Source organism: Camelina sativa, chromosome 3 (assembly GCF_030686135.1).
Source record: "Camelina sativa cultivar CO46 ecotype springtype chromosome 3, ASM3068613v1".
In the NCBI taxonomy this organism is placed as follows: domain Eukaryota; kingdom Viridiplantae; phylum Streptophyta; class Magnoliopsida; order Brassicales; family Brassicaceae; genus Camelina; species Camelina sativa.
Window position 1 is genome coordinate 31,597,590 of NC_141882.1, and position 25,852 is coordinate 31,623,441.

General features: G+C 38.7%; 2 protein-coding genes and 1 non-coding gene across 4 annotated transcripts; 1 reads left to right on the forward strand and 2 right to left on the reverse strand.

Annotated features, from left to right (window-relative positions):
* Positions 1-4,679: 4,679 nt before the first annotated feature.
* Positions 4,680-4,786, reverse strand: LOC147947987 (small nucleolar RNA R71). The gene has a single exon (XR_015595609.1). It is a non-coding gene; the product is annotated as a small nucleolar RNA R71 (small nucleolar RNA).
* A 10,130-nt stretch (positions 4,787-14,916) lies between these two features.
* On the forward strand, positions 14,917-23,200 carry LOC147947988 (putative LRR receptor-like serine/threonine-protein kinase At1g53440). Its single transcript, XM_087509026.1, has 23 exons — positions 14,917-15,143; positions 18,214-18,388; positions 18,491-18,562; positions 18,668-18,736; positions 18,831-18,902; positions 18,980-19,051; positions 19,143-19,217; positions 19,301-19,372; positions 19,443-19,514; positions 19,597-19,668; positions 19,759-19,833; positions 19,919-19,990; positions 20,072-20,137; positions 20,217-20,276; positions 20,367-20,405; positions 20,482-20,531; positions 20,604-20,974; positions 21,066-21,264; positions 21,363-21,509; positions 21,608-21,729; positions 21,806-22,016; positions 22,100-22,337; positions 22,412-23,200. Exons 1-23 carry the CDS (start codon positions 15,035-15,037, stop codon positions 23,022-23,024), a joined length of 3,123 nt encoding a protein of 1,040 aa, XP_087365152.1. The 5' UTR covers positions 14,917-15,034; the 3' UTR covers positions 23,025-23,200.
* Positions 22,325-25,782, reverse strand: LOC147947989 (uncharacterized). Of its 2 annotated transcripts, none has more exons than XM_087509027.1 (8): positions 24,879-25,782; positions 24,341-24,580; positions 24,113-24,202; positions 23,843-23,992; positions 23,634-23,758; positions 23,425-23,554; positions 23,200-23,331; positions 22,325-22,943 (listed from the first exon to the last, which is right to left on the reverse strand). In XM_087509027.1, the coding sequence occupies exons 1-7, from the start codon at positions 25,371-25,373 to the stop codon at positions 23,206-23,208; spliced, it is 1,356 nt and encodes a 451-aa protein (XP_087365153.1). In that variant the 5' UTR covers positions 25,374-25,782; the 3' UTR covers positions 22,325-22,943; positions 23,200-23,205. The 2 variants fall into 2 exon arrangements, with proteins under 2 accessions (XP_087365153.1, XP_010500989.1); XM_010502687.3 differs by having other exon boundaries at positions 22,325-22,849; positions 24,879-25,732.
* Positions 25,783-25,852: the final 70 nt, after the last annotated feature.

Sequence of the window (25,852 nt, forward strand, 5' to 3'; positions counted from 1 at the left end):
ACTGGAATCATAAAGGAAATCACTAAAGACCGATTTCATGATGATCAAGAGTTAGAGAGCAAATCTAGGCCTAGGCATTTGGGTATCCATTCGGATTCGGTTCGGATTTTTCGGGTTTCGGATTTTTTGGTTATTGCACTAAAGCCCCATTCTAGTATTTTTCAAACTTTGGTACGGGTTCGGGTAAATATTTTCGGGTTCGGGTTTTTGCCCAGGCCTAGCAAAATCAGAGAGAAAAAAAAAACTTAGAAGCTTATCGACAAAGAACTGAAATTGCAAGGATGATGAGAAGAACTCAAAACCCTAGCCTCTCTTTTTATACACCCTCGAGAACCTCCTTGGGCTGGTGAACTTTGGCCCATTAACCTTGTCGATCTTGAAAACACTCAATGAATCTATTAAGGTACATCAAATCTTTTTTCCTTTTTAATCTCAACTGCATTTATCACAAGATCCTAATACATCACATTCTTCACCCTTAAAGGAAACTGAATCTGTTCATGAACACAAAACATCAGATACACACAACCACGAATAGTGAACATGAAAGCACCCAGATCGAGACATAACACATATGAGGCAATTTTTTTTTTTTTTAAAGAGAAATAAAATCAAAAACAGATCACAGTACTAACCATACCTTTGTTGTGTCAACCACATGTTCAGAACATTTGCTAGGAGCTATCACAACCTCTTGAATTGTTGAAGATCAGAGACTTGAATGCAAGTGAGTAGTCTTTCACACTGTCATGCCTTTAGTCTGCAATCCAACCCAACATGATAAATATCTATTATTTTTTTATTTTTTTTATTTTTTTATTTTTTATTTTTTTATTTTTATACATATGTGTCTCAGCCTTCTGTAGCTGTTTCACTGACATGTATCACAGTGATTTCATGAGCATTATCAATCACTGATATCATCTTTGTCCCCGAACAGAGTTTCCACTTGAGGATGAATAGACCGGCATGACAGTCAGCTATTCCCACAGTTGCTTACAGAGTGCTGATCTTTTATATATTCTAGGATTTCCATGACCTGTCCTAGCACATGTTCCTGTCTCTGATCAACACTCTTAGGTAAAACAGGTTACAACTCACACCACACCAATGGACTTCCTCAGATTTACAAATCTGTTGAAGTCCAGAGGCTTGGTAAACTATCAGCTAACTGTAAGTCAGTGCTCACATGGTCAATCTCGATCAGTTTCGCCTCAACTAGTTCACGAACAAAGTGGTGTCTAATATCTATATGTTTGGTTCGTGAATGTTGAACAAGATTCTTTGAAATATTAATTGCGCTCAAGTTATCACAATGAATTAAAAGAGTATCAGAATCCATACCATAGTCCCGAGGCCATTTATCGCATCCAGAGAAGTTGTGTGCAACAGCTTCCTAGCGCAATGTACTCAACTTCAGTAGTTGATAGAGAGACACTGTTTTGTTTCTTGCTGTGCCATGAGATCAGATTGTTGCCCATAAAGAAGAACCCTCCACTTGTGCTACGACGATCATCACAGACCCTGCCCAATCAACATCACAGTATCCGCTCAGACCGGTGTTGTATCCTTGGTATAATAGATGCCAAAGTCCAATGTGCCTTTGATGTTACTTTATGATCTTCTTTACAGCTAGTAAATGCGACATCTTGGGCTTGACTTGATAGCGTGCACAGATCCCTACAGACATACATATGTCTGGCCGACTAGCAGTCAAATACAACAGACTTCCAATCATCCCTCTGTATAGTCTCTCATCTACATCCTCCCATTCGTCATCCTTGGAAAGTTTGTCATCTTCTCCCATTGGGATCTTTGCATCTTTACTCTTATCCAAGCCAAAGCGTTGTACAGCTCCTTAGCATAAGTGCTTTGAGATACAAAGATCCCATCAGCTGATTGTTCAACTTGCAATCCCAAAAAGTACCTTAACTCTCCCACCATACTCATTTCAAATTTTTGAGACATGCTTTCCACAAACTGTTTTACAAGAGGCTAACACGTGGAACCAAAGACAATATCATCCACATAGATCTGACAAACATCAGATTGTTGCTTGCTGTTGAGAACAAACAAAGTTTTGTCAACACTCCCTCGATTGTATCTGTGGTCCATTAGAAACGTAGTCAGTCTCTCTACCAAGCTCGTGGGTGCCAACTTTAGACCATACAAGGCTTTCTTCAGTCGATAAACATGCTCAGGGTTGCTGCGAATTCTCGAAGCCTTTTGGTTGCTGATATGTCTATATTTTGTCTCTCTTTAGCATATATTTATCATGCATTTAGCTAGGATAACACATTGTTTTGCTTCATTTTCTAGTCCTTTTTATACACTTTGCATGTTTAGGTAGTTCTTGCATCATCCTTGCATACATTGTGCATTTTGGAGTATTTCAGGTATGTAGGAGACGTCGGGAACACATCGCTCGACCCATCCGCTGCACAACACTCCGGGAAGCGTCAACCAAGCCATCCGTTCGAGCCGTTCCACTCGAGTGGGATTTAGCTTTTAACGTCTTCATCCAAGTTATAGGGAATTGAGTATCTTTCCAACGCCATTTATTTCAAGCCAATCGGAGGTGTGGTTCAAGAGTTATCATTGTTTTAGTGGATGTGTATACACCACGCTCGAGCCATGCTCCCTCGCCACGCACTCCAGGCTTGTCTGATCGAGCCATGCTCCCTCGCCACGCACTCCAGCTTGTCTTATCGAGCCTTGCTCCCCCGCCACGCACTCCAGCTTGTCTGATTGAGCCATGCTCCCCCGCCACGCACACCAGCTTGTCTGATCGAGCCATGCTCCCCCGCCACGCTCTTCAGCCGTCCGTCCGAGCCATGATGACATTGCATTCCATTCGACGCGCACGGACTCGATCGCCACATGTCGGGAAGAAAGACGTTTGGTTTCACACGCTTCAGGAGTTTACCGAACCGACGCTTTACTTGTCGTTTTAAGTTTTAGGGCTTTCCATGTTGGACTACTATATATACATGTTGTTAAGTCTTTGCTGAGACATCTTATCTTTTATCTCGTATTGTTTTCTTTCCCATAAGGTTTTTAACCTAGCCCACAAAATACGTTATGAGACTTGTATTCCGATATCTTCGAGATTTATTCAGATTTTGCATCTGATTCCTTCTACAAACTTGTTCATCTCATTTTTATCTATCTAGAATGCTTGTTTCAATTTTTTCTGGGTTTTCATCCTTGATGATGATGATTTTCGGACTGAGTAGTGTGGTAGTTCTTGAGGAAGGGATATATTAGGTGGAGGATCTTAGGATGTAGAGTGTTTAAGTTTTGATTTGTATGATCCCTTCTAGACTAGAGTTAGAAATACTAGTTTCTCTCTGATCTATTGGAACTAGGTTTTAAACATTTCCGCATCCAAAGGTGTTCGATGAAATGTCTGACCAACTAGTACCAGAGACTTACGTTCCTAGCCTAAGAGATTAGTTGTCTAGTATCTTTGTTGACATGAATGAAACTTGTTTTTCATTGCATGCTTGATCATGTTTCTCTAGCGAGAGCTAGTTTTGGAAGTGGTTGAGTTTGAGTAGCTTCTGTCAAGAGATTAGATTACCTAAAAAGTGATGTTCATTGTTTAGGGATGGTTTACTTGTGGCATGTTAAATACTCTATAGACTAGGATACTCGACCGACTTCAACTACTCCCATCCTTAGGACCTCTTTCTTTATGATTTTTATTACATTCCTGAGAATGTTTCATTTCTTGCCTTTTAGTTCATGCTTAGACTCGTTTTTGTTTTTATTCATTTTCGCTTCCTGTCATGCATTTTCGTTCCTAGTCCTAGAACACATTTCCGTTTTGCATTTTCATCATTCTAGGATTGTTAAATAAAAACACTCTCTTTGAATTGGCTTGACTTGTGAAATCTTGATTGCATCTTGAGTGACTAGCAACATCCCATTTGGATTTACACCTTAAGTACTACAACACATAAGGTTAATTGAACCTGCTAGGAAGGATACACAAAAATCTTAGTATCAATTTGGCGCTGTTGTCATTTGAGATTCATTTTGCTACATTTAAGATTTCAAATTTTGCAAGATTAAGTTCTATCCCACTTCTCATTCTCAGTATTGACTTGCTTTGGTTGTCTGCTTGTTTGTTTTGCATCTCAGGAACCTGTTAATTGCAACGTTGCATGCACACCAGATCAAGAGGACATCAGAACCTCCTTCCTGCTATCGACGATATCAATCGGTTACAAAGACCACGACAAGCTCGTCAACTCACTGATCATCCTGCACCCGTCACAATGGAACAGCCGAATGGATCACATCCGGGACCGTGAAACATTGATGTTGGGGATGCACCGAACACTCATACTCAGCGTGCTGGAATCGTCCCTCCGGCCGTGCAGAACAATAACTTCGAAATCAAAAGTGGTCTGATCTCCATGATCCACGGAAACAAGTTTCACGGGTTGCCTATGGAGGATCCACTCGACCACTTGGACGAGTTCAACCACCTATGCAGTCTCACCACGATAAACGGCGTGAGTGAGGATGGTTTCAAGTTGCGACTCTTCCCATTCTCCCTGGGAGACAAAGCTCACCAATGGGAGAAAAACCTCCCCAAGGGATCCATCAATACTTGGGATGACTGCAAGAAGGCATTCTTGGCAAAGTTTTTCTCCAATGCCAGAACTGCACGTCTCAGGGATGACATCTCTGGTTTTACTCATAAGAGTTCAGAAACATTCTGTGAAGCCTGGGAGCGTTTCAAGGGTTACCAGAGCCAGTGCCCTCACCACGGGTTCATCAACGAGTCACTGCTGAGCACTCTATACCGTGGTGTACTTCCAAAAATCCACATGCTGCTTGACACTGCCTCTAACGATAATTTCCTGAACAAAGAAGTGGATGAGGAATTGTAACTCGTTGAGAATCTCGCTCAGTCTGACGGCAATTACAATGAAGATTATGACCGCACAGTTTGGGGTGACGCCAGTTCTGAAGAGAAGTACAAGAAAGACCTCAAGAACGTCAATGAGAAGCTAGACCGTCTCTTGCTAAGTCAGCACAAGAGCGTCCACTACGTATCTGAGGATGACCCTTTCCAAGTTCCAGATGGGGAGGATGAGCAGTCTGAAGAGATAAACTATGTACAGAACCAAGGTGGATATAACAAAGGTTACAACCAATACAAAGCAAACCCAAATTTGTCTTACAGAAGTAACAACGTTGCTAATCAGTAAGATCAGGTGTACCCTCCTCAGCAGCACGAACAAGGTCAACAAAAAACCGTTTGTGCCTTACAATCAGGGATTCGTACCCAAACAACAATTCCAGCAAGGTTACCAAGCTCCCTTAGGACCACCGCCAGGATTCCGCCCTCAACCAGTTCAGCCTACTCCAACACCAGATCAAGAAATCAAGCAAATGATTCAACAAATTCTTCAGGGTCAAGCTAGTGGTTCTATGGATACTGCTAAGAAGTTTGCCGACCTTAGTCAGAGGATGGAATGTTCATACAATGATCTGAACGTCAAATTCGAAGCCCTGAATTCGAAGATCAAGTATATGGAAGGCCAATCCGCCTCTACTTCTGCACCAAAGCCTGGTCAATTCCCAGGGAAAGTTGTTCAAAACCCTAAGGAGTTCGCCAATGCCATTACGCTGCGAAGTGGGAAAACATTGCCTCCCAGACAAGGAGTACCAGACGTCACTGATGACAGTGAGGAGTTAGATGGGGAGGATGTTGTTCAAGATGAAGCTCAGACCAAGGATCCAGTCGAAGCAGTCAAAGATCCAATCGAGCCAGATAAGCAGTCCAAACCTGAAACTGTTAAGGAACTTGTTGTTCTTGATGACAAGCCTGTGAGATTCATCCCTCCACCGTACAAGCCTCCTCTACCATTTCCAGTGAGGTTCAAGAAGCAACTTACTGAGAAATACAAAACCTTGTTCGAAAAACAAGTCAAGGAGATTGAGTTGAGGATGCCATTGCTGGATGCATTCGCACTTGTTCCTCACTACCAGAAATTCCTCAAGGATTTAGTGATGGAGAGATCAAAATAAGTTCAAGGCATGGTGGTACTAAGTCTTGAGTGCAGTGCAATCATCCAGAAGAAGGTTGTACCCAAGAAGCTCACACATCCTGGATCATTCACTCTACCCTACTCCATTGGACCTATGTCTTTTGATAGGTGCTTATGTGATCTTGGTGCTTCAGTTAATCTGATGCCATTCTTTGTGGCTAAGAGGTTGGGTTTCACAAGGTTTAAGGGTTGCGACATCTCCCTCATCCTTGCAGATAGATCAGTGAGACTTCCACATGGTATTTTAGAGGACTTACCTGTCAGGATCAGAGACGTGGAAGTGCCAACCGACTTCGTGGTTCTGGAGATGGAGGAAGAACCAAAAGATCCTATGATATTAAGAAGACCATTCCTGGCGACTGCTGGAGCCATCATTGATGTCAGAAATGGAAAGATTGATCTTAATCTGGGGGACGACTTCACTATGAAGTTTGACATCAAGGATACCTTGAAGAAACCAACAATAGGAGGACAAGTTTTCTATATTGAAGAGATGGATCAGTTGGCTGACGAGTTGTTGAAGGAATTAGCTGAGGAGGACAATCTCAAGACTGCTTTAACCAAGGAAGGAGAAGAAGGGTTCCTGCATGAGGAGACCACTTGCTGCAAGAATCTGCTAGACTCCCACAGAGAAACGGATGGATCAGAGGAGTTCGAGCAACTATCTGGCACGGAGGAGGTATGTGCAGTTGAGGCAGAGACTTTAGAACGTGAGACCTCCCACTCGACCGACGTTTTATCTCACTCGCCCAACACCCCATTCGTGCCGTGCACCATCTTTTTAGTTCGAGACCTCCACCATTCATATCCGGTCGAGCCATCTCCGTTACTCTGGTCTTGTTGCCCCCGTGAAGATCCGCTTGAGTGACGCTCCAACATCCACTCTCGAGCCATTGCTGTTACTTCCACTCAAGCCAACACCCTCTCTCGCTCGAGTCAGCAGCATTGTCTCGACCAGAGCCTACCATCGTTGCTTCCTCACCTGTTCCGGCAAAGCCTCACTCGAGCCGTTTCCGCTGAACTCCATTCGACTTGTACGCTTGAGCCAATCTCTCTCCGTAGTCGTTCAACGCCAGTCTCACTCTGCACTCGCCCAACTGCCTCTCTCGATCCACACTCGCTGTCGTCCTCGCACCTGTCAATCGAGCCGATCTCACAATCACCAAACGAGCCACTGCCAAACCTGTTCGACTCGACCCACACGACGAAGATGTTCCGCTCGGTCCACCATCCCAAAACTGTCACCATTCGAGCCACTCTCGATTCCACTCGATCCGTCGTCCCGGAGCTGTCACCTACTCGATCGGTTTATCCTCTCTATGCAATTTCAAGTTTTAAATTTCATAATTGCTCTTGCTACTTGCTCACTAACATATTAACGTTTAGCTTTGGGTTCATTATGTCTCAGAGAAGCAGGAAGAGTACCGAGCTCATACATGAGATGAGAGAGACGTATTATTGTGTAGGTGGACAACGCTCATCGCCTAAATCCATGGCAAATCGTTTCTTGGAAATGAAAAACTTTGTAGAAGAAGCTGTTGAGGGTTTAGGACAGGCAGCAAGGTTAAGCAGCCCTGTCAAACTGCTCACCAAGAGCAAGAGTCGCGGGAAGAGACTAGTACCAGTTTCTAACTCAAGAGAGGAGGACAGTGATTACGAACAGAAGGAACCTGAGTTGCGTTTGGGACACAGCGCCCAGGAAATCTGTAAGAAAGAAGGCAAGAGACAGGGCGTTCAGAAGTTTCATGAAGACGTTCACGAACTTCATGCGTAAGTTCAGTTGTTCAACAGCCACAACCGCCATCTCTAGGTCCATACCCAACGACACCAGACCAATGCCAGGACGTCCTTCCTCGGCCCTCGAGCGAACACCTTCTCCGATCCCCTCTCCAGCACGTCAATCTTCATATGTGCCTCGGGAGCGTCAGCCTACACCCGTCCCTTCATACCACTCGTCACATGAATCTAGGGAGAGAAGGGGACACAGTTCACGTGGTTCCAGGGCCTCCTCAAGTTGTCGATCAGCGCGTTGTTCCGCAGCTTAAGCTGAGCAAGAGGTTGAGCAGCGAGATAAAGGTCAAGGTGATTATCAGGGTATGCAAGCGGTTGAGCAGCAAGTCGACCAACCAGCTGAGGTCACTCCCGCGGATCCCAATCAAGGCGAGGGACAAAGCCAGTACAACGCTCCTCCTTGGGCGAGCACCGACTCCTTCTTCTACTACTGAGGTACTCCTACCTTCCTTTGTATATACCATTTCATTCCTGCATTGTTTCTGTTGTGATTCTCAAATCCTTCTGCACATTTTTCTTACACAGGAGACTGTGTAATTTAAATTTGGGGGAGGGTTTGAGATTATGTATCTGATGTTGTGTTCTGTGATTCTTATTTCATATTTTTGTATCATATCATGTTTGAGTCTGCATTCATTTATTTGCATAGAAAAACCAAAAAAATTGAAAAACAAAATTCGAAAATTTCGACAAAAAAAACAGAGTGTGTTCATGTAGCTTGCACTTGCATATTAGGATTGAGTCTAGTGTCATTTATATAGGGTTGTTGCATTTAGGATAGGGGTTGATGATGATTGTTAACCTTGGTAGCATGCTGAATTCAATAGGATAAGATCAAAGCCCTCATTATTAGTTCTTTGATGCATGTTGATTGAACTTGAAATTGTAAGATTGAAGCATGTTTTGAATTGATATCATTCCCTATCTACCTGAACCTAATCCAGACTTGCAATTATCCTGTTATGCATTGAAATTGAACTCATGGATACCACATACATACTTGGATTATCTTTCTCCTTTTTACCACCCTTGTTAATCCAAGTAACTGATTCCCAACTTGGGAACAGTTCCCCGCACCATTAACCAACCCTTCTTTCAAGCCAATTGTATTCTTGAGTGTCAGGCCTTTTTCCGAGTTGAGCTTGTTAGAAAGTGTTAGGTTCTAACCGACAAGAGTAGGATCCTGTGTAGTTCTAGTTCGTGTTATCCGGACTAGTAGGACTAGGTGAGAACTCGATTTTGGGCATTAGGTATGGATTTGTGCAGAAAAGCGAAGAGTAAAAAGAAAGTTAAGGGTAGAATATTTTTAGGAGAGGGATGTGTTTTCAAGGTTCACAAGTCTAGTAAAGGATTTGGGTTGAGCGAAATAATGAGTTACTGGTTCTCGGCATAAAACGAAAAGATTAGACAAAGAAAAGAAAGCAAAATGTTTAAAATGTCTAGAGTCCTTAGAAGACAAGAAAAAAAACCTTACTGATAGTAAAGATTTCTCAATCTGCTAGAATGATAAGAAGTGAACTCCTCCTAAGACCAAGCCTAAAGAATGAAAGAATGGGTTTGAGATGAAGTTTCTGATGAAGGGTAGAGATAGGACCAACTTCGGTTTGGAATGTTCTTTGGGTAGACAGGGCACTGCTCTTGTATGTATCAGTTGGTTTCAATTTTTAGCCTTCTCTTAAGCTCAACTACTTTTCGTGAGAGAACCTTGCTCTGTATTGATAAAACCACTTGATAAGGAGATCATCTATATCTCTTACCTTTTACCCTAGCCAAATGAGTTCAATGACGTTGCTTAGCTTGATTCACGGTTCTTTTTTAATGAATGTTAAAGGGAGTGGTTGATAGGATTGCATGTGTAGATCAAAGAAATAAAGTTCCTTCACCATGCATTATAGAACTAAAAACAAAGACCTTGACTCTAACTATTTTATTTAGCATGTTTTAGGTTCTGAGACCCCATCTTCACACCTCTTCTCCATGCTTCGTTCTTGATCATTTGCTTGAGGGCAAGCAAAGAATAAGTTTGGGGGAGTTGATATGTCTATATTTTGTCTCTCATTAGCATATATTTATCATGCATTTAGCTAGGATAAACACATTGTTTTGCTTCATTTTCTAGTCCTTTTTATACACTTTGCATGTTTAGGTAGTTCTTGCATCATCCTTGCATACATTGTGCATTTTGGAGTATTTCAGGTATGTAGAAGACGTCGGGAACACATCGCTCGACCCATCCGCTGCACAACACTCCGTTTCCTGTCATGCATTTTCGTTTCTAGTCCTAGAACACATTTCCGTTTTGCATTTTCATCATTCTAGGATTGTTAGATAAAAACACTCTCTTTGAATTGGCTTGACTTGTGAAATCTTGATTGCATCTTGAGTGACTAGCAACATCCCATTTGGATTGACACCTTAAGTACTACAACACATAAGGTTAATTGAACCTACTAGGATAGACACACAAAAATCCTAGTATCAGTTGCTCAACATAAACCTCCTCTTGTAGTATTCCATTTAGAAAGGCACTCTTAACATCCATCTGATGCAAAGTGAACTTAAGAGCGCATGCAATACCGAACATAAACCTGATTGACTCCAACCTTGCCACCGGAGCAAAGGTTTCATCAAAGTCAATTCCCTCAATTTGAGAATAGCCTTGAGCTACCAACCGTGCTTTGTTTCACACAATGCAGCCACTAGCATCACTCTTATTCTTGAATATCCACTTTGTTCCTACGACGTTGACATCAGCAGGATGATGAGTGAGCTCCCAAACATCACTTCTTTCAAATTGTTCCAACTCATCTTGCATAGCAGCAACCCAGAACTCATCACGAAGCGCCTTCTTGTGATTCTTAGGCTCAATGGAAGAGACAAAGCATGCAAATTGCACTACATCAGAGTCGTGAGAGACGGACTCCGGAACGACAACCTTTTGTTTCTTCCCAGCCAACTGAGCAAAGTCAATCTGCTTTCCTCTGGTAACTCTACCCCCCTGAATCGCACCTATAACATCAGTAGAGGAGTGATTCCTATGAACCTGAGAAGGCACCGGATCTGAAGCAGATGGTGATACAGGCCTTTCAGGGACAACAAGACTGACAACTTCTTGTACAGACTTCTCAGCATCAGTTACCAGGTCCGTGTCGGAGACAATAGGCACCAATGCCACTCGCAGGAAGGAAGTGTCGTCAAACACTACATTGACAGTCTCCTGAACGGATCTCAGACGTTTGTTGTAGACGCGAAAGGCAGTGTTAAGTCTGAAATAACCCAGAAAGATACCTTCATCACTCTTAGAGTCAAACTTACCCAACTGATCCTTATCATTTAGAATATAACACATGCATCCAAACACATGGAAATAGTGTACAGTTGAAGACTTTCCTTTCCAAAGCTCATAGGGAGTCTTGCTGGTCTCTGGGCGAACATGCACACAATTGATGATGTACCAGGCTGTGTTCACAGCTTCATCCCAGAACCGGTGAGGCACTTGATTTCCATGTAGCATAGCTCGTGCCATTTCTTACAGCGTTCTGTTCTTACGTTCAACAACACCATTCTGCTACGGCGTTCTTGGTGCAGAGTACTGATGAGTAATGCCTTGATGTCCACATAATTGCTCAAACTTGCAGTTTTGAAACTCACCACCATGATCACTTCGAATGGTCTCAATGGAACACTTCTCACTCTTAATCTGCAGGGCAAGGATACGAAAACATTCAAGAGTGTCAGATTTATCACGAAGAAACCTTACCCAGGTGTAGCGAGTGTAGTCATCCACCATTACGAAAATGAATCGTAGAGCAGAAATGATCTGAACTTGTATAGGCCCCATCAGATCCATGTGAACCAACTGTAAAGCATGATTTGTGCGAATATCTGTCAGAGACCCATGGGATGCTTTGATCTGTTTTCCCTTGTTGCATGGACCACATAAAAAGTGTGGATCACCCTTCAGCTTTGGCAGTCCTCGCACAACTTCTTGGTTTGCCAATTTCAACATCGTGCGCACATTCAAATGACCAAGTTTCTGATGCCACAACTCTGTGTCTAACTCAACGGTGGCATTAAAGCACAACATTTCTGATTTCCACATATAGCAATTATTCCCAGATCGTTTACCTCTGAGTCTGACAGACCCTTGTTGATCAACAGCTTTGCAGTCCTTCCTGGTGAAGGTAACATCTAAGCCCTCATCACACAATTGACTGACACTAATCAGATTGGCCTTCAATCCATCTACCAGGAACACATCATTCAGCTGGGGTTGAGTGTCACCACTAGTTGTACCTTTTCCTCGAATTTTCCCTTTTGCTCCATCTTCAAACGTTACTCTTCCAACAACAACATCTTCTACGTGAGACAAATTGTCAAGTGCCCCTGTCATATGTCTGGAACATCCGCTGTCAAAATACCACTTGGCCTGATCAACTTCAGTTTTATCTGTTGTGTATGCAACATGTCAGTAGAGATCATCTTTTCTGACATACCCTTGTTGAACTCTTCTAACAGCTGGGTAGAAGCTGCCATTCTGCACTAGATTCATCACACAATTCTGAAACTTGAAACACTGGGCCTTGAAGTGATTTAGATGACTACAGTACCAACATCCTCTTCTCCTGCTAAGACCAACATGTCGCTGAGCAGCCTGGGGATAGCTCTGTTGACCATATGTTTGCCTCATTGGTACCTCACGCTGCACAAACATCTGCCTGGAATGCAGATTTACCTTAGGAATCTGATAATGACGTCCGTTTGGTGCAACAAGTTGTGCTTTGGGTTTTGGTTCAGGGTTCTGCCCTTTAACAAACTGTGTGGACTTGTCAGAGTTGATTCCCTGATAACCCAGACCCCACTTTGCAGTGCTTGATTGTCTAGTACTGAGCAAGAATTCCAGATCTTTAGTTCCTTTACTCAGCATCCTGATGCTTTTCAGCTGTTCTTCCAATTGCTTCTCAAGACGCAGAGACTTGGCTTTTTTTTCACTTAGCTCCTTAGCCAACAATGAAATGTTCATTTGAAGCGTATCTCTCTCGGCAGACAACTCACTGTTATCTTGAGTCTTTTGCACAATGGTCTGAATAAGAAGATTTATCTGATCTTCCAACGACAAACCTGCCTCTTCCCCATCTGAGTCCGACTCAATTGTCTTGTCAATGTCTTCTTTCAACAACAGAACTTCATCTTCTTCATCTTCCTCGATTACTCCCAGCAGAGCTACAAAGTTGTTCAGAATTTCACCTTTGTTATCTTCTTCATCAGAATCACTTTCACTCCATGTGATGTAGGACTTCTGATTACTTCCTTGGGAGGGGCAATCAGTATTGGTATGACCAAAACCCTTGCATCCATAGCATTGTAGAGAGTGCTTCCGTTTGTTGTTTGGACACTCAGCCTTGTAATGACCATATCCTTCACACTCAGCACACTCACGTTCTGACTTATCATTCTTCCTAAAGCCCTTGAAAGGATCTGCACTTGCAAGTGATGGTGTTCCCTTCCGCTGACCTCTTTCCATCTTGCGAAAATACTTTTTAACCAATAGACCAACCTTTTCTTCGTCTTCAAGCTCATGCGATTCAACAAGCTTATGTTCTTCTGCAGCTTTAAGAGAAAATGACTTAGCATTCATTTTCTCTTTCTTCTTTAGTTGCATCTCAAACGCCTGCATCATCCCAACAACTTGATTGTACTTGAGTTCGTCTGAATTCAAAGACACATCAATAGCAGATCTGTGGGGCTGAAACTTGTTAGGTAGACTTCTGAGAAATTTCTTGACCAGCTTCTTGTCCTTGTATTGTTTACCCAAAACAACAGATTCTTGAGCAATACCACTCAACCGACTACTGTAATCCGCCACAGATTTGGTTTCAGTCATTTGAAGATTCTCAAAATCAGATGCAAGATTGTCCAACCTCGTGCGCCTAACTCGAGTAGTTCCTTCAAATATGACTACGAGAATGTCCCAAACCTCTTTAGCCGACACACAACCTTGAACTTGATTGAAGATATCTCTTGGCAGAGATTTGAAGATGACTGACAGGGCCTGCGAATTGTGCTTGGCTTCAGCCTTTTCTTCAGAACTTGATTGAAGATACCACCCACACTCACCTTCAAAGCTTTTGTACTTGCTTGAAGGTTTACAAAACTCACAACTTTATCCTACGAGTGCTGACTCTTTTTGCGGCTAGCCCTCGTCATTTTATAACCCCACACACACGATCTCTAACCTAGATCTTGTGTATCCTAACTAAAAGGAAATATTCCTTATCCTTAAGAGAATATATTCCCTTATTCCAACTAATCAAATATACACTCAATATTTTCGAGTATATCTTGACCTCTTCTTCTTTCCTTCTCACGCACCTTGTCATTGTGTCCACAATATTTCTCCATGTCAGCACGTCACGCCACATCAGCATATCAGCCCTCTGAGATACTTCACAGCTGCATGTTCCCTTCAGAGCTCTGTTGCACTTTCAATAAATTGTTCTAATCTCTTATCTGATGGGATGTATGGGCATAGGCCTAAAACTTGCTGGTAATACAAAAAAACAAAAAAAAACAAAAAGATGTTAAATGGTGTGTATCTTCTATCTAGTTCTTAAAATAGTTAGGACCTAAAATAACGAAAATGCCCATTTTTTATAGATTTTTAGCCTTAATTTAACATAATGAACAAAATTTGAGAAAAAAAAAAACCAAATGAGTATATATATATTTTTTAATTCAGTATATATAATTACACCTTGGAGTGGGCCATTTCTTCCAGATCTCCTTTCATTATGTTTTCATAATTTTTAACTTTTCCAGACCTTTGGACCAGTCTAACGGTTTTGTTTTGTTTAAGGATATTTCGTACACAAATCGATATTTAACCAACAAAAAAAAATCGATATTTAACCATGAAAATGATAGAAACGTGCTACTGTATTATAATAATTTATTTTTGTAATGATTTAACACAAAATCGAAGACTTAGAAAGAAGTCAATGAACTCCACATAATTATTCAGTCCCGGTGGCTAGATATTAAAACAAATATTATATTTATGAGATTTTATGTTTATAAATTATGTGAACACTAATCTCTCAATCTCTTAAATCATTTTGGTCTCTTTGAAAATTGTGAGAGTCTGTTTGGTTTTCTCCCGAGGAAAAACAAAAAAAATGGGTTTCTTTTGCTCGGCCGAGAAAGTCAAGTATGCTCTTCTTCTCCTCATCTTCATCTGCTTGGATATATTCGGATCAAATGCTCGATTTTTGCCTGAAGATGAAGGTGCCTATCACTCTGTCTAATATTTACTTTTCGTTTAGATTACTTCACTTTGAATTTTGATTAGTAGCCAATTCAACTTTATTTTGGAAGAAAAATATTTGTCAAAATTCCCCAAATTAATCTGACATATCAAGTATTTGCCAAAAAAAACATATTTTTTTTTGTTTTGTAAACAGAAAAATACCTATATTATTTTATAGTTAAAAAAACACACTACAATTTTCTTCCAATTTTCTATCTTTTCTAATACGATGGTCAACATTGTTACCCAAATCGTGAAACATTGTTACTTTTATGTCACGTGGTGACTAAAGATGGCGAAAAAAACAATTTTATCCATTTTGTAAACTTAAAATCAATATTCGCCCTCTTGAATCCCTAGATTTTAAATCGATTTCATGATTGATTTTAAGTTTACAAAGGAGAGAACATCGATTTTTTCATCCATATTCACCACGTATAAAAAAAAATAGTAATATTTGATGATTTGACCACAAGACCTGAAAAGATGAGAGATTAGAGAAAATCATGCTTTCTCTTCATTTTAACTATAAAATAATATAAGTAATTTTTTTGACAACAAAAAAGTTTATGTTATCTTTATGACAAATATTATATAAGTCGAGTTTTTTGGAGAACTTTCCAAAAAAATGGGATTGGTGCTTTTAAAAGAAAAAACCAATTGAAATTTTTTTGTCTTTTGTTATTATTGACTAATCTATAATCTGGTGCACATAAAAAATCGAATAAACTATATTGTGGTTGTAAATAATTTTTTACAAAAAAAAATTGAAAAGATAAATTGTAATTTTCTTTATCAAAAATATATATATTCTGTTGATATTGGTCGTCAATGAATTTATTTAATAAAAATATCCTTAATAGCACTGAAACAAGTTTATCGACAGTTATAGCATACATTCTACAAACTTCCAAGACACAACTAAATTATTTTTAAAAAAATTAGAACTTCTTTTATTTATGAGTTCTCAATTTTACATTCTAGGATATAGTTTTGCGAGGGGTGGAATTTAGTATCTATAGTTTAAAGTTTAATTTTGAAATATGATGTTATTTTTGAAATTGATGTGCTAAGCTGGAAACAAAACTTATTTTGTGATATTTGTGAAAATTCCGTTTATTCTATGGTATTTTTTTGTCATCATGATTTACATATGATCCCGGACTCTAGAAATAAAATAAATATATCACATCCATAAATTTATTTATATTTTTATAGTAGATCAATTTTGTAATGCATGACTAATTAAAAAATACCATAAAAATAGCACTAAAATGTTTATTGGAAAATTATAGCATAGGCTTTCCATATACAATATTAGTAGGTTAAAGTAATTTTTATATTTTTTGAAAAAAATTGAAAATTTAAAATAATATGCTAAATTTAAAAATAAAATTTATTTTTATGCTATTTGTAGAATTACTCCTAATTTAAAGGTTTTCTTTTACGAATATATCATACATAATTTATTTTTCTCCAAGATGTCAGATGTGTATTATCAAATAATAATACTTGTACTTTTCAATATGTGCAAGTTGGGTTAACGAAAGGACCTTACAACATCCATAAAGTTATTTATATTCTATTATTGTTGGTCAGACTATTAATGCGTGACTAATTTAATGGTTTTATTTCTAATATTATATCATAATTTAATTTTAGAGAAAAAGATGACTAGTTACACGAAGTATAGGAGAATACATGGTCACACATGCCAAGTATATTATTGTATACTTAACTACACGAAGTATATGTATTACATAACTACATGCATAAACTACATGATGTTATGCGGTCAACATCATAGACATATAATCCAGTACACCGGTCAACTGATTCCGGCGAGAACCGACGTTGACTAACACTAAAAAAAAATATTCTAAATTAAAATAATAAAAACATATTCTATTCAATATCGAAATATTTTTTATATATCTTTAATATATTCATTCTTATAATTAGTTACTTTTTATTTTTCAAGCTAAAGTAAATAGTTTAATAAAAATCATTATAATTATTTTCAAGATAGAAAAATTCATTTATAATTATCTTCAAGATATAAAATCATTTAGATATTGAATAGTTAAAAGATATTAGATATTGCAATATTGAATAGATATTAGATATGAAAAACAAATTTAATTCAATATCTAAATATTTTTTATTTATTTCCTAAATATATCCTAAATGTAAAATAGAGAATCCAAACCTTAAAAAAATTCTAAAAATTAATTTAACATATTGTAATTGTGTAAAAGAGGGTAAAAATGAAAATGTTCATATGTTAAAAGTAAATATTGTGATTTTTTTTTGTTATTTATATGTTATTTTGAGTATGTTTATTATTATATAAATTAATACTTGTACGCTAATGTACGTGCAATTTGGGTAATCATATACTATTTCTTTCATAAAACTTATATATATACTAGTATTTCTAAGTAATCTTCATTTTCAAAAAAGTTACAATCGATACCATTGCTTATTATTCAAATCCAAACAACTCATATATTGTGAATTGTTTTTTTTTAGATGGACATATTTACTCAATTAATATATAAATGTGTCTTCAACACTTCAACTTCCCACATCAACTTTGGAATCATATTATAAAATAAATCAAAATAAATCCAAATCCAAACAAGTAAGAAGCTTCATTTTAGAAGTCCAAATTTAAAGTTTGTATACGATTAAAATCTGTTTTTTATTTAACTGTTTAATTCTACCGTGCATAGTAAAAAAAATTAAAGCTATAAATACTTAAACATATTAAGAAATTAAAATAGTACTGAAGAGTTATATTGCAAGACGGATTTGAACCTATAAAAAAGATATAATATATCATTAATTTGATAGATCAATAGAGGTTAAATTCTCATTTTACTATTTTTTTAACAACACCAATATAAAATATGTCAAATTAATTAGTAACTGTCCTTATTGGGATGCCGTCAATTTTATTTATTAGAGATTTTGGTATGTATAATACAAAACTTTACATAATTAATATTTGACCATCAAATGTTTTGACCATTTTTTATTGTACAGTACAAACATTGCGAACCATCTTTAGGAAGCTTCAAAACAAAACAGTGAACATCGAGAGGACTTCTTGTTTGGACGGGAAGTGGAACTTTGTTTCCGGCTCGTCGCCCAAAGCTACCAGTAACATCACCTGCGACTGTACCCTCAACTCCAGTTCAGTCTGTCGTGTCACAAACATGTACATAAAGAAACTTCATTTTTCAGTAACTTATATAACAAGAAACAGAGTTAGGGTTCTGAAAAGGATTTTTTTTCTTCTTTTGTTCACTTTCATAAACAGACAGCTTAAAGGTTTCAATTTGCGAGGAATAATCCCGCCGGAATTTGGGAACCTCACGCGTCTCACAGAGATGTATGAACCTGGATCTTTGTTTCTTGATTTTACTGTCAATGGATCATAGCAAAATGTCAAAGTCTTGGGACTTAAGTAATCTTTGTTCGTGGTTTTTTCTTACAGAGATCTTCAGCTGAACTTTCTCAGTGGAACAATCCCTACGACATTGTCTCGAATTCCGCTTGAAATCTTGTAACCATTCTCTCTCCAATGCATATATCTTTTTCCTTGTGATGATCAGTAAAGTTGTACTGATCCTTGCGTTTTTGTTTTCTGCAACAAACAGGTCTGTAGCCGGAAACCGTCTCTCCGGACCATTTCCACCTCAACTCGGAGAGATTACTACACTTACTATAGTGTAATATTACATATCGAATTCTATTTCCTTCAAACCAGAATTGAAGAGACTTATATGGGGAAAAAAAACTTTTGCAGGCAACTGGAAACTAATCTGTTCACAGGACAACTTCCTTCAAACCTAGGGAACTTGAGAAGACTGAAAAGATTGTAAGATCTTTTATTATGTATTTTGTTTTGTTTTTCTTATATATTGTTATCGTTTAACTTGATGCATGATTTAGTGTATTTATGATTACAGGCTACTCTCTTCAAAAAACAACATCACGGGTCGGATCCCTGAGTCCTTAAGCAATCTCAAAAACTTGACTGATTTGTAAGTAGAAAGACATACAGTGAGACTTCAAAAATTGGTGTATTCTTTGGAATGATTCTAAAACCTTCCTCTGTTTATTGCAGTCGGATTGATGCAAACTCTCTATCTGGGAAGATACCTGATTTTATAGGAAACTGGACTCAGCTTATTAGGCTGTGAGTCACCTTCATTTAATTTTTCAGCTTACAGTGAAGTTTGTAGTAAGACTGAATTGTTAATTTGCAGAGACCTCCAAGGCACATCAATGGAAGGTCCAATTCCAACTTCAATATCAAAATTGAAGAACTTGCTTGAATTGTAAGTAAGCAAAGAGTTTGATGATACCTTTTTTTGCATGCTCGTCAAAACTTCTGAGCTTAATAAAGCTCTCTTTTATCAGGAGGATAACCGATTTGCATGGACCAGCCTCTTCTTTTCCGGAACTGCAAAATATGACGAATATGCAACGATTGTAAGTGTTGAAGTTTGACTCAACTCAAGTTATAAACTCAGTTTCATCAAACACCATTTAGGTATCTTCTTCTTTTATTAACTTCATCAGGGTACTAAGAAATTGTTTGATAAGGGGACCTATTCCAGAGTACATTGGTACCTCCTTGAGTAAGCTGAAGTTACTGTAAGTCAAATTCTCTTGCTACTTCTACAGCTTAAAGGCTAATAGTTTGATCCAAGATCTCACCTTAAAGTATGTGTGTGTGCAGAGATTTAAGCTCAAACATACTAACCGGTGTAATTCCAGACACATTTCGAAATCTTGAGACATTTAACTTTATGTAAGTTTCAAATTATCAACATATAATGATGATATAAATCTTACTTTCAAAAACTGAATGTTAATTACTTTGCTGCTTTAGGTATCTGAATAATAACTCATTGACTGGTCCAGTTCCTCAGTTCATTCTGGATAGTAAACAAAATATGTAAGCAAACTAACTTACTACCTCGAGGTTGAAAATTCGGAATACAACTGCGTTTAACGATTTCTTGATCTGTTTTCAGCGATTTATCTTACAACAATTTCACTAAGCCACCTACTCTAAGCTGTAATCAGCTTGATGTGTAAGCATTGTTGTTGTTTCATATCAGTGATTTTCAGTTTCATCTTGTCTATATGCTTTTCTAATCAGCAATATTGGCTAAAATCTTCAGAAACTTGATCTCCAGCTACCCATCAGCAACCGATGACTCGTGAGTCTTCTTTTTCCCCTCCTTTCGGTTCATTAAACCAAAGATACTTACAGAGAAATAATACCTACTTGTGTAGTGTTCAATGGTGTTTGAGGAAGAATCTTCCATGTCCTAGAGAGGCAGAACGTAAGTGGGAATTAGTTTCTTTCAGGATTCAAACTTTTCTAGGGGAAAAAAAACTGAATAAGTTTCTTGCAGATTCTTCCTTGTTAATCAACTGTGGAGGAAACCAACTCAAGGTTGGTAAAGACATGTATGTGGAAGACCTAAACAAGAGAGGAGCATCAACATTCTCTTCTGTCTCTGAAAGATGGGGATACAGTAGTTCTGGAGCTTGGTTAGGCAATGACAAGGCCGCCTACTTAGCAACTGACACATTTAACTTGATCAATGAATCAACTCCAGAGTTTTACAAAACAGCCCGTCTCGCTTCACAATCACTCAAGTACTATGGACTGTGCATGATAAAAGGAAGTTACAAAGTGCAGCTCCATTTTGCAGAGATTATGTTCTCAGATGACCAGACTTATAGTAGCTTAGGGCGGCGAGTATTCGACATTTATGTTCAAGTGAGTTTTGCAGAACAAAGATGAAATTTTTGTTTCAAAACCAAGTTTCAGTTTCTTGGATCAGAATTCAAACTGGGATTCTCTTGTGCAGGGGAATTTGTTGGAGAGGGACTTTAACATAGCAGAGAGAGCAGGTGGAGTTGGTAAACCGTTCCTAAGGCAAATTGATGATGTTCAGGTGAATGGAAGTACATTGGAGATTCACTTGAAGTGGTTAGGGAAAGGCACAAACGTAATACCAACACGAGGTGTTTACGGGCCTCTCATATCTGCCATAACGATTACACCAAGTGAGTTTCCTATCCAATCTTTCTAAACTGTTTATTATAATTTTGGAGTGAGTGAATGAGTGAATGTTCTCTCTATTTTATATTGCCTCTTCTTGTAGATTTCAAGGTTGACACCGGAAAAGAATTGTCCAAAGGAGCAGTTGCAGGCATCGTAATTGCAGCGTGTGCAGCTTTCGGGTTGCTGGTACTTATAATCCTTATGCTAACAGGTTACTTAGGTGGAAAAGAAGAAGTGGATGAAAATGGTAAGAAAGAAAACATCATTCCTATCTTTCAAGAAATGCTCTTTCTCATTTTCAAGATCTGATTGTTTCTTTCAAATCTTACATTTTTGTTTTATCAGAAGAGCTTAGGGGACTTGATTTGCAGACAGGATCGTTCACATTGAAACAAATCAAACGTGCTACTAATAACTTTGATCCAGAAAATAAGATTGGTGAAGGAGGATTTGGACCAGTTTATAAGGTGATGCATGATTGCTTTGGTTTGACATCTTCACAAGTTCTTTAATTTTGGTGTTATAATGTGTTTTGGTTATTAGGGTGTTCTCGCTGATGGAATGACCATCGCGGTGAAGCAGCTTTCATCAAAATCTAAGCAAGGAAACAGAGAATTTGTGACTGAGATCGGCATGATATCTGCGTTGCAACACCCAAATCTTGTGAAACTTTATGGTTGTTGCATCGAAGGGAAAGAGCTTTTGCTTGTGTATGAGTACTTAGAGAACAACAGCCTCGCTCGCGCACTCTTTGGTTAGTTTTCTGTATCCATCTGAGAAAAGTTAGATTGAAAGATCATGATCTTTAAGCTAGTCTCTTTTGGGTTATTTTAACAGGCACAGAGAAACAGAAACTTCACTTGGAGTGGCCAACAAGGAACAAAATATGCTTAGGGATTGCGAAAGGATTGTCTTATCTACACGAGGAATCAAGGCTGAAGATTGTTCATAGAGACATAAAAGCGACAAACGTGCTTCTTGATCTGTCTCTAAATGCTAAGATCTCGGATTTTGGTCTAGCCAAGCTCGACGAGGAAGAGAATACACATATCAGCACAAGGATTGCAGGAACAATGTGAGTGTTCATTACTTATCTTTTCTGAAATTCATTGGTTAACACTTACAAGAATTTATGTTTCACTGATGCAGAGGTTACATGGCTCCAGAGTATGCAATGAGAGGTTACTTAACAGACAAAGCAGATGTTTACAGCTTTGGTGTTGTCTGCTTAGAGATTGTTAGTGGAAAGAGCAATACAAATTACAGACCAAGAGAAGAGTTTATTTACCTTCTTGATTGGGCAAATGTCTTGCAAGAACAAGGGAGTCTTCTAGAACTCGTGGATCCTGATCTTGGTACAAGCTTTTCGAAGAAAGAAGCAATGAGGATGTTGAACATAGCTTTACTCTGTACCAACCCCTCTCCGACACTGAGACCACCAATGTCATCTATTGTAAGAATGCTAGAAGGAAAAATCAAAGTCCAACCACCACTGGTGAAACGTGAAGCTGATCCAAGTGATTCAGCTGCAATGAGGTTTAAGGCCTTCGAGCTTTTGTCACAAGACAGCGAGTCACAAGTCTCGACCTATACAAGAAACAGTGAACAACACATTAGCTCGTCTTCTTTGGAGGGTCCTTGGGTTGACTCTTCCTTCTCTGAGCCTAGCAAAGATGTTAGCCTACAACAGCAAGAAGAAGGAAGGTCATCATCTTCGTCGAGGGGACTGTTAGATGATCTTACCGATGTGAAGATTGAGTAATGAATTGTATAATTTTTTTTTTTTTTCTTGCTAAATTTACTGTACAAAATAAGATTTATTTTCAGGTTTTGTTATTAGGCTGTGAAATCTTTCTGTGGGATTGATGAGTTTGATTTACTATATACAATTTAGTCTTTAGACGAGAGACTACACAAACCAAACACTTAGCCCTTACATATTTTTAGAACTCGAAAGCATTGTTAATCTGAATGGAGAAAGATGGTCGAGCAACGTTTGAAAGAGGAGTATCAGCTCTAACAACTATTCCGGTTCGTCCAATGTTCCCATTCCACTTTGACCGACCAAACTGAGGTTTTAGAGAAAACCCAAAATGAGAGCAATGAACAACCAAACTAGGTTTGGGTTAAAGAAAAAGAAAGAAAGAGAAATATTAGCTTACGGAAACAGATGCAAATGTTGAAGGATGAGCTGCGAATGCGCAGCCACATATCATATTGATATTATCGTTCAACGAGTGAATAACTTCGGTTCTCACCCCGGGATTGCTTCCACCAAATGTAGAGCACATGCTGTTTACTGTGTTTGTGAGTTCAAAAGGAAAAAAAAGAAGCGTTTTGATTGGAAAGAGAAAGGCCGGTTTTAATTAACCTAAGTTGAATTGCAGGTTTCAACATGAGACCGGACCTACGCCAAGCCAAGGCTTGAGAAACACCCAATGCAAATGATTTGTCAGGCCAATTTACCATTGGTGCGATTCGTGCTCCCTTTTTACTCTGAAACATCAAAGTCGAAATTTTTGTAAGCTCTTGAATAAAGAATTGTGAGTGACTATACTTGATCAAATATTATTAACCAACCTTGCAGGAGAAACTAAATCTCATATCTCCTGGATATTGACCTTGCGCTTGAAGAAGACCACCGCATAAAGGAACAAAGACACTTGTCGTCAATCCCTCACCAGATACATATGTTAATTGTCCATTTGGGAATTGCAAGTCTACAAATGACTGTTCCATGAGCCGGAGAAATACAAAGCTTCGAGAATTAGTTCCACAATGCAAGATTATGAAAAGGCAAACAAACACACATATACACGCGTAGACAGATTTTAAAGTAAAGACACTTACGCAATCTAAAGGATTGAGGCAGAGCATGGACATCATAAGCCATCTTCGATGCTTTGACCACAAAGCTGGACACAGAGAATGCATACCTTTCTGAAAAGAGATTACCATATGAGTGATATCCGAGTTTTGAAACAATAAGCAAAAGTTCGAGATAAGAAGACTAACACAAGTAACACAATCATACTTCCATTGAGACAAAAGATAATAAGGTTGAAGCTTTAAGCATACCTTTCTATCATACCCGTACCAAAGCAAGTGTTGCTTTGATAAATGAACAGGTAACAGAAGAGTTGAATCGCGCAGAAATAACAAAGGTCCGAGCTGAAGTAGAAAGAGAGACGAGCTATCATCTCTCGCAGCGGAATTTGAAGTAGAAGCTTCTACCCTCCAAAGATCTCCCCTGGCTGCTAATGAATGTTCCATACCACTTGTTCTACTTTCATAACTTGACGATAGCTCAACCATTCCCTACAAGGAGCAGAAACTGTAATCTGTAAACAAATTTCACCCTTGAAAAAAACTCCACTGAACCTGATTCACCATGTCAATTTATACTTACTGACCAAAGCCATAGCTTAACTTAATCCTATTTTCACAATATCTCAATAAGCAAGCATCTAAATTCTTTAAACTTTGGATATGCTCATACTCAAACCTCTAGGAAATCGAAGCTAGATATCTCTGCCGTTATATACAAAGCTAAGGCCACTTTGATCAGTAAGAAACAAAAATTAAAAACTTGAAATTGCAGAAGTACAACAAGTACCTTTGGTCTCGTATGTAATCCAATAGTACTTAAATCGAAGTCTGTAACTTTCTCCTCCAACACAGTAACAGAGGAAGCAGTATCAGTCTTAGAAAACCCTGAGTTCTCTTTTGTGTCCACATACGCCCCATGGCTCCTCGTAACAGAATACCTCTCAGTTGAAACAGTCCCATCGTGCCAAAACGGTATAGGCAACCTTCTGAAGAATTGATGAACCATCACATTTAATCCAGCGCCAAAATCAACACCAGCTTGACCAATCTTGTTCCCAATATCAACAATCGCCGAGACGCCATTGATGGGTTGGTCGGTGAAAAACTTAGGATCCCTAATCCCAAAATGCTGACTTGAAAACTCGAGATCGAATAGCTTCGATGGAAACGAAGGTGGGTTGATATGAATCAAACCGTTAAAGCCCTGAGCAAGTCTATCAGCTAGGTCATGTCCATGTCTTTGAACCTCTTCCCAAGCTTCCAAAGATCTTTCCACAGACATTGTTTCTTCGGTATTCAAATCCACATGCGAGACAAACTCAGAATCTCCGAGAATTTATCAAAAGTTTAAAATTTACAACTCCACCAAGAGTTAAAAAGGTAAAAGCTTGAAGAGTGAGATAGAAGGAGGAGAAAAGCCACAAATTTTACGATATCCACTCACACTGTAATCAAAATTAGGTTTCAATAGAAGTTGGAAAGCTGAGACCCACAAAAAAGTTTGAAAATTTATCCTTTTTTTCGTGGAGAGTTCGAATGTATGGGAGATGCTATGGAATCTAGCGAGTGAACTTCAAAGCGAAGAAAGTGATTTTGAAAAGACGCACACATATCAATCACCACCTTACCGCCACGTTTGATAGCAATGCCTGTGGCTCTTGGTGATAGGCTTGTTTTAAAGACGAGTCTCTGTCTCTTCTGAAGTCAGAAGACCCATTCCTTCCATACTTATCCAGAAAGTTTCTGACTCAGCCAGAAGGT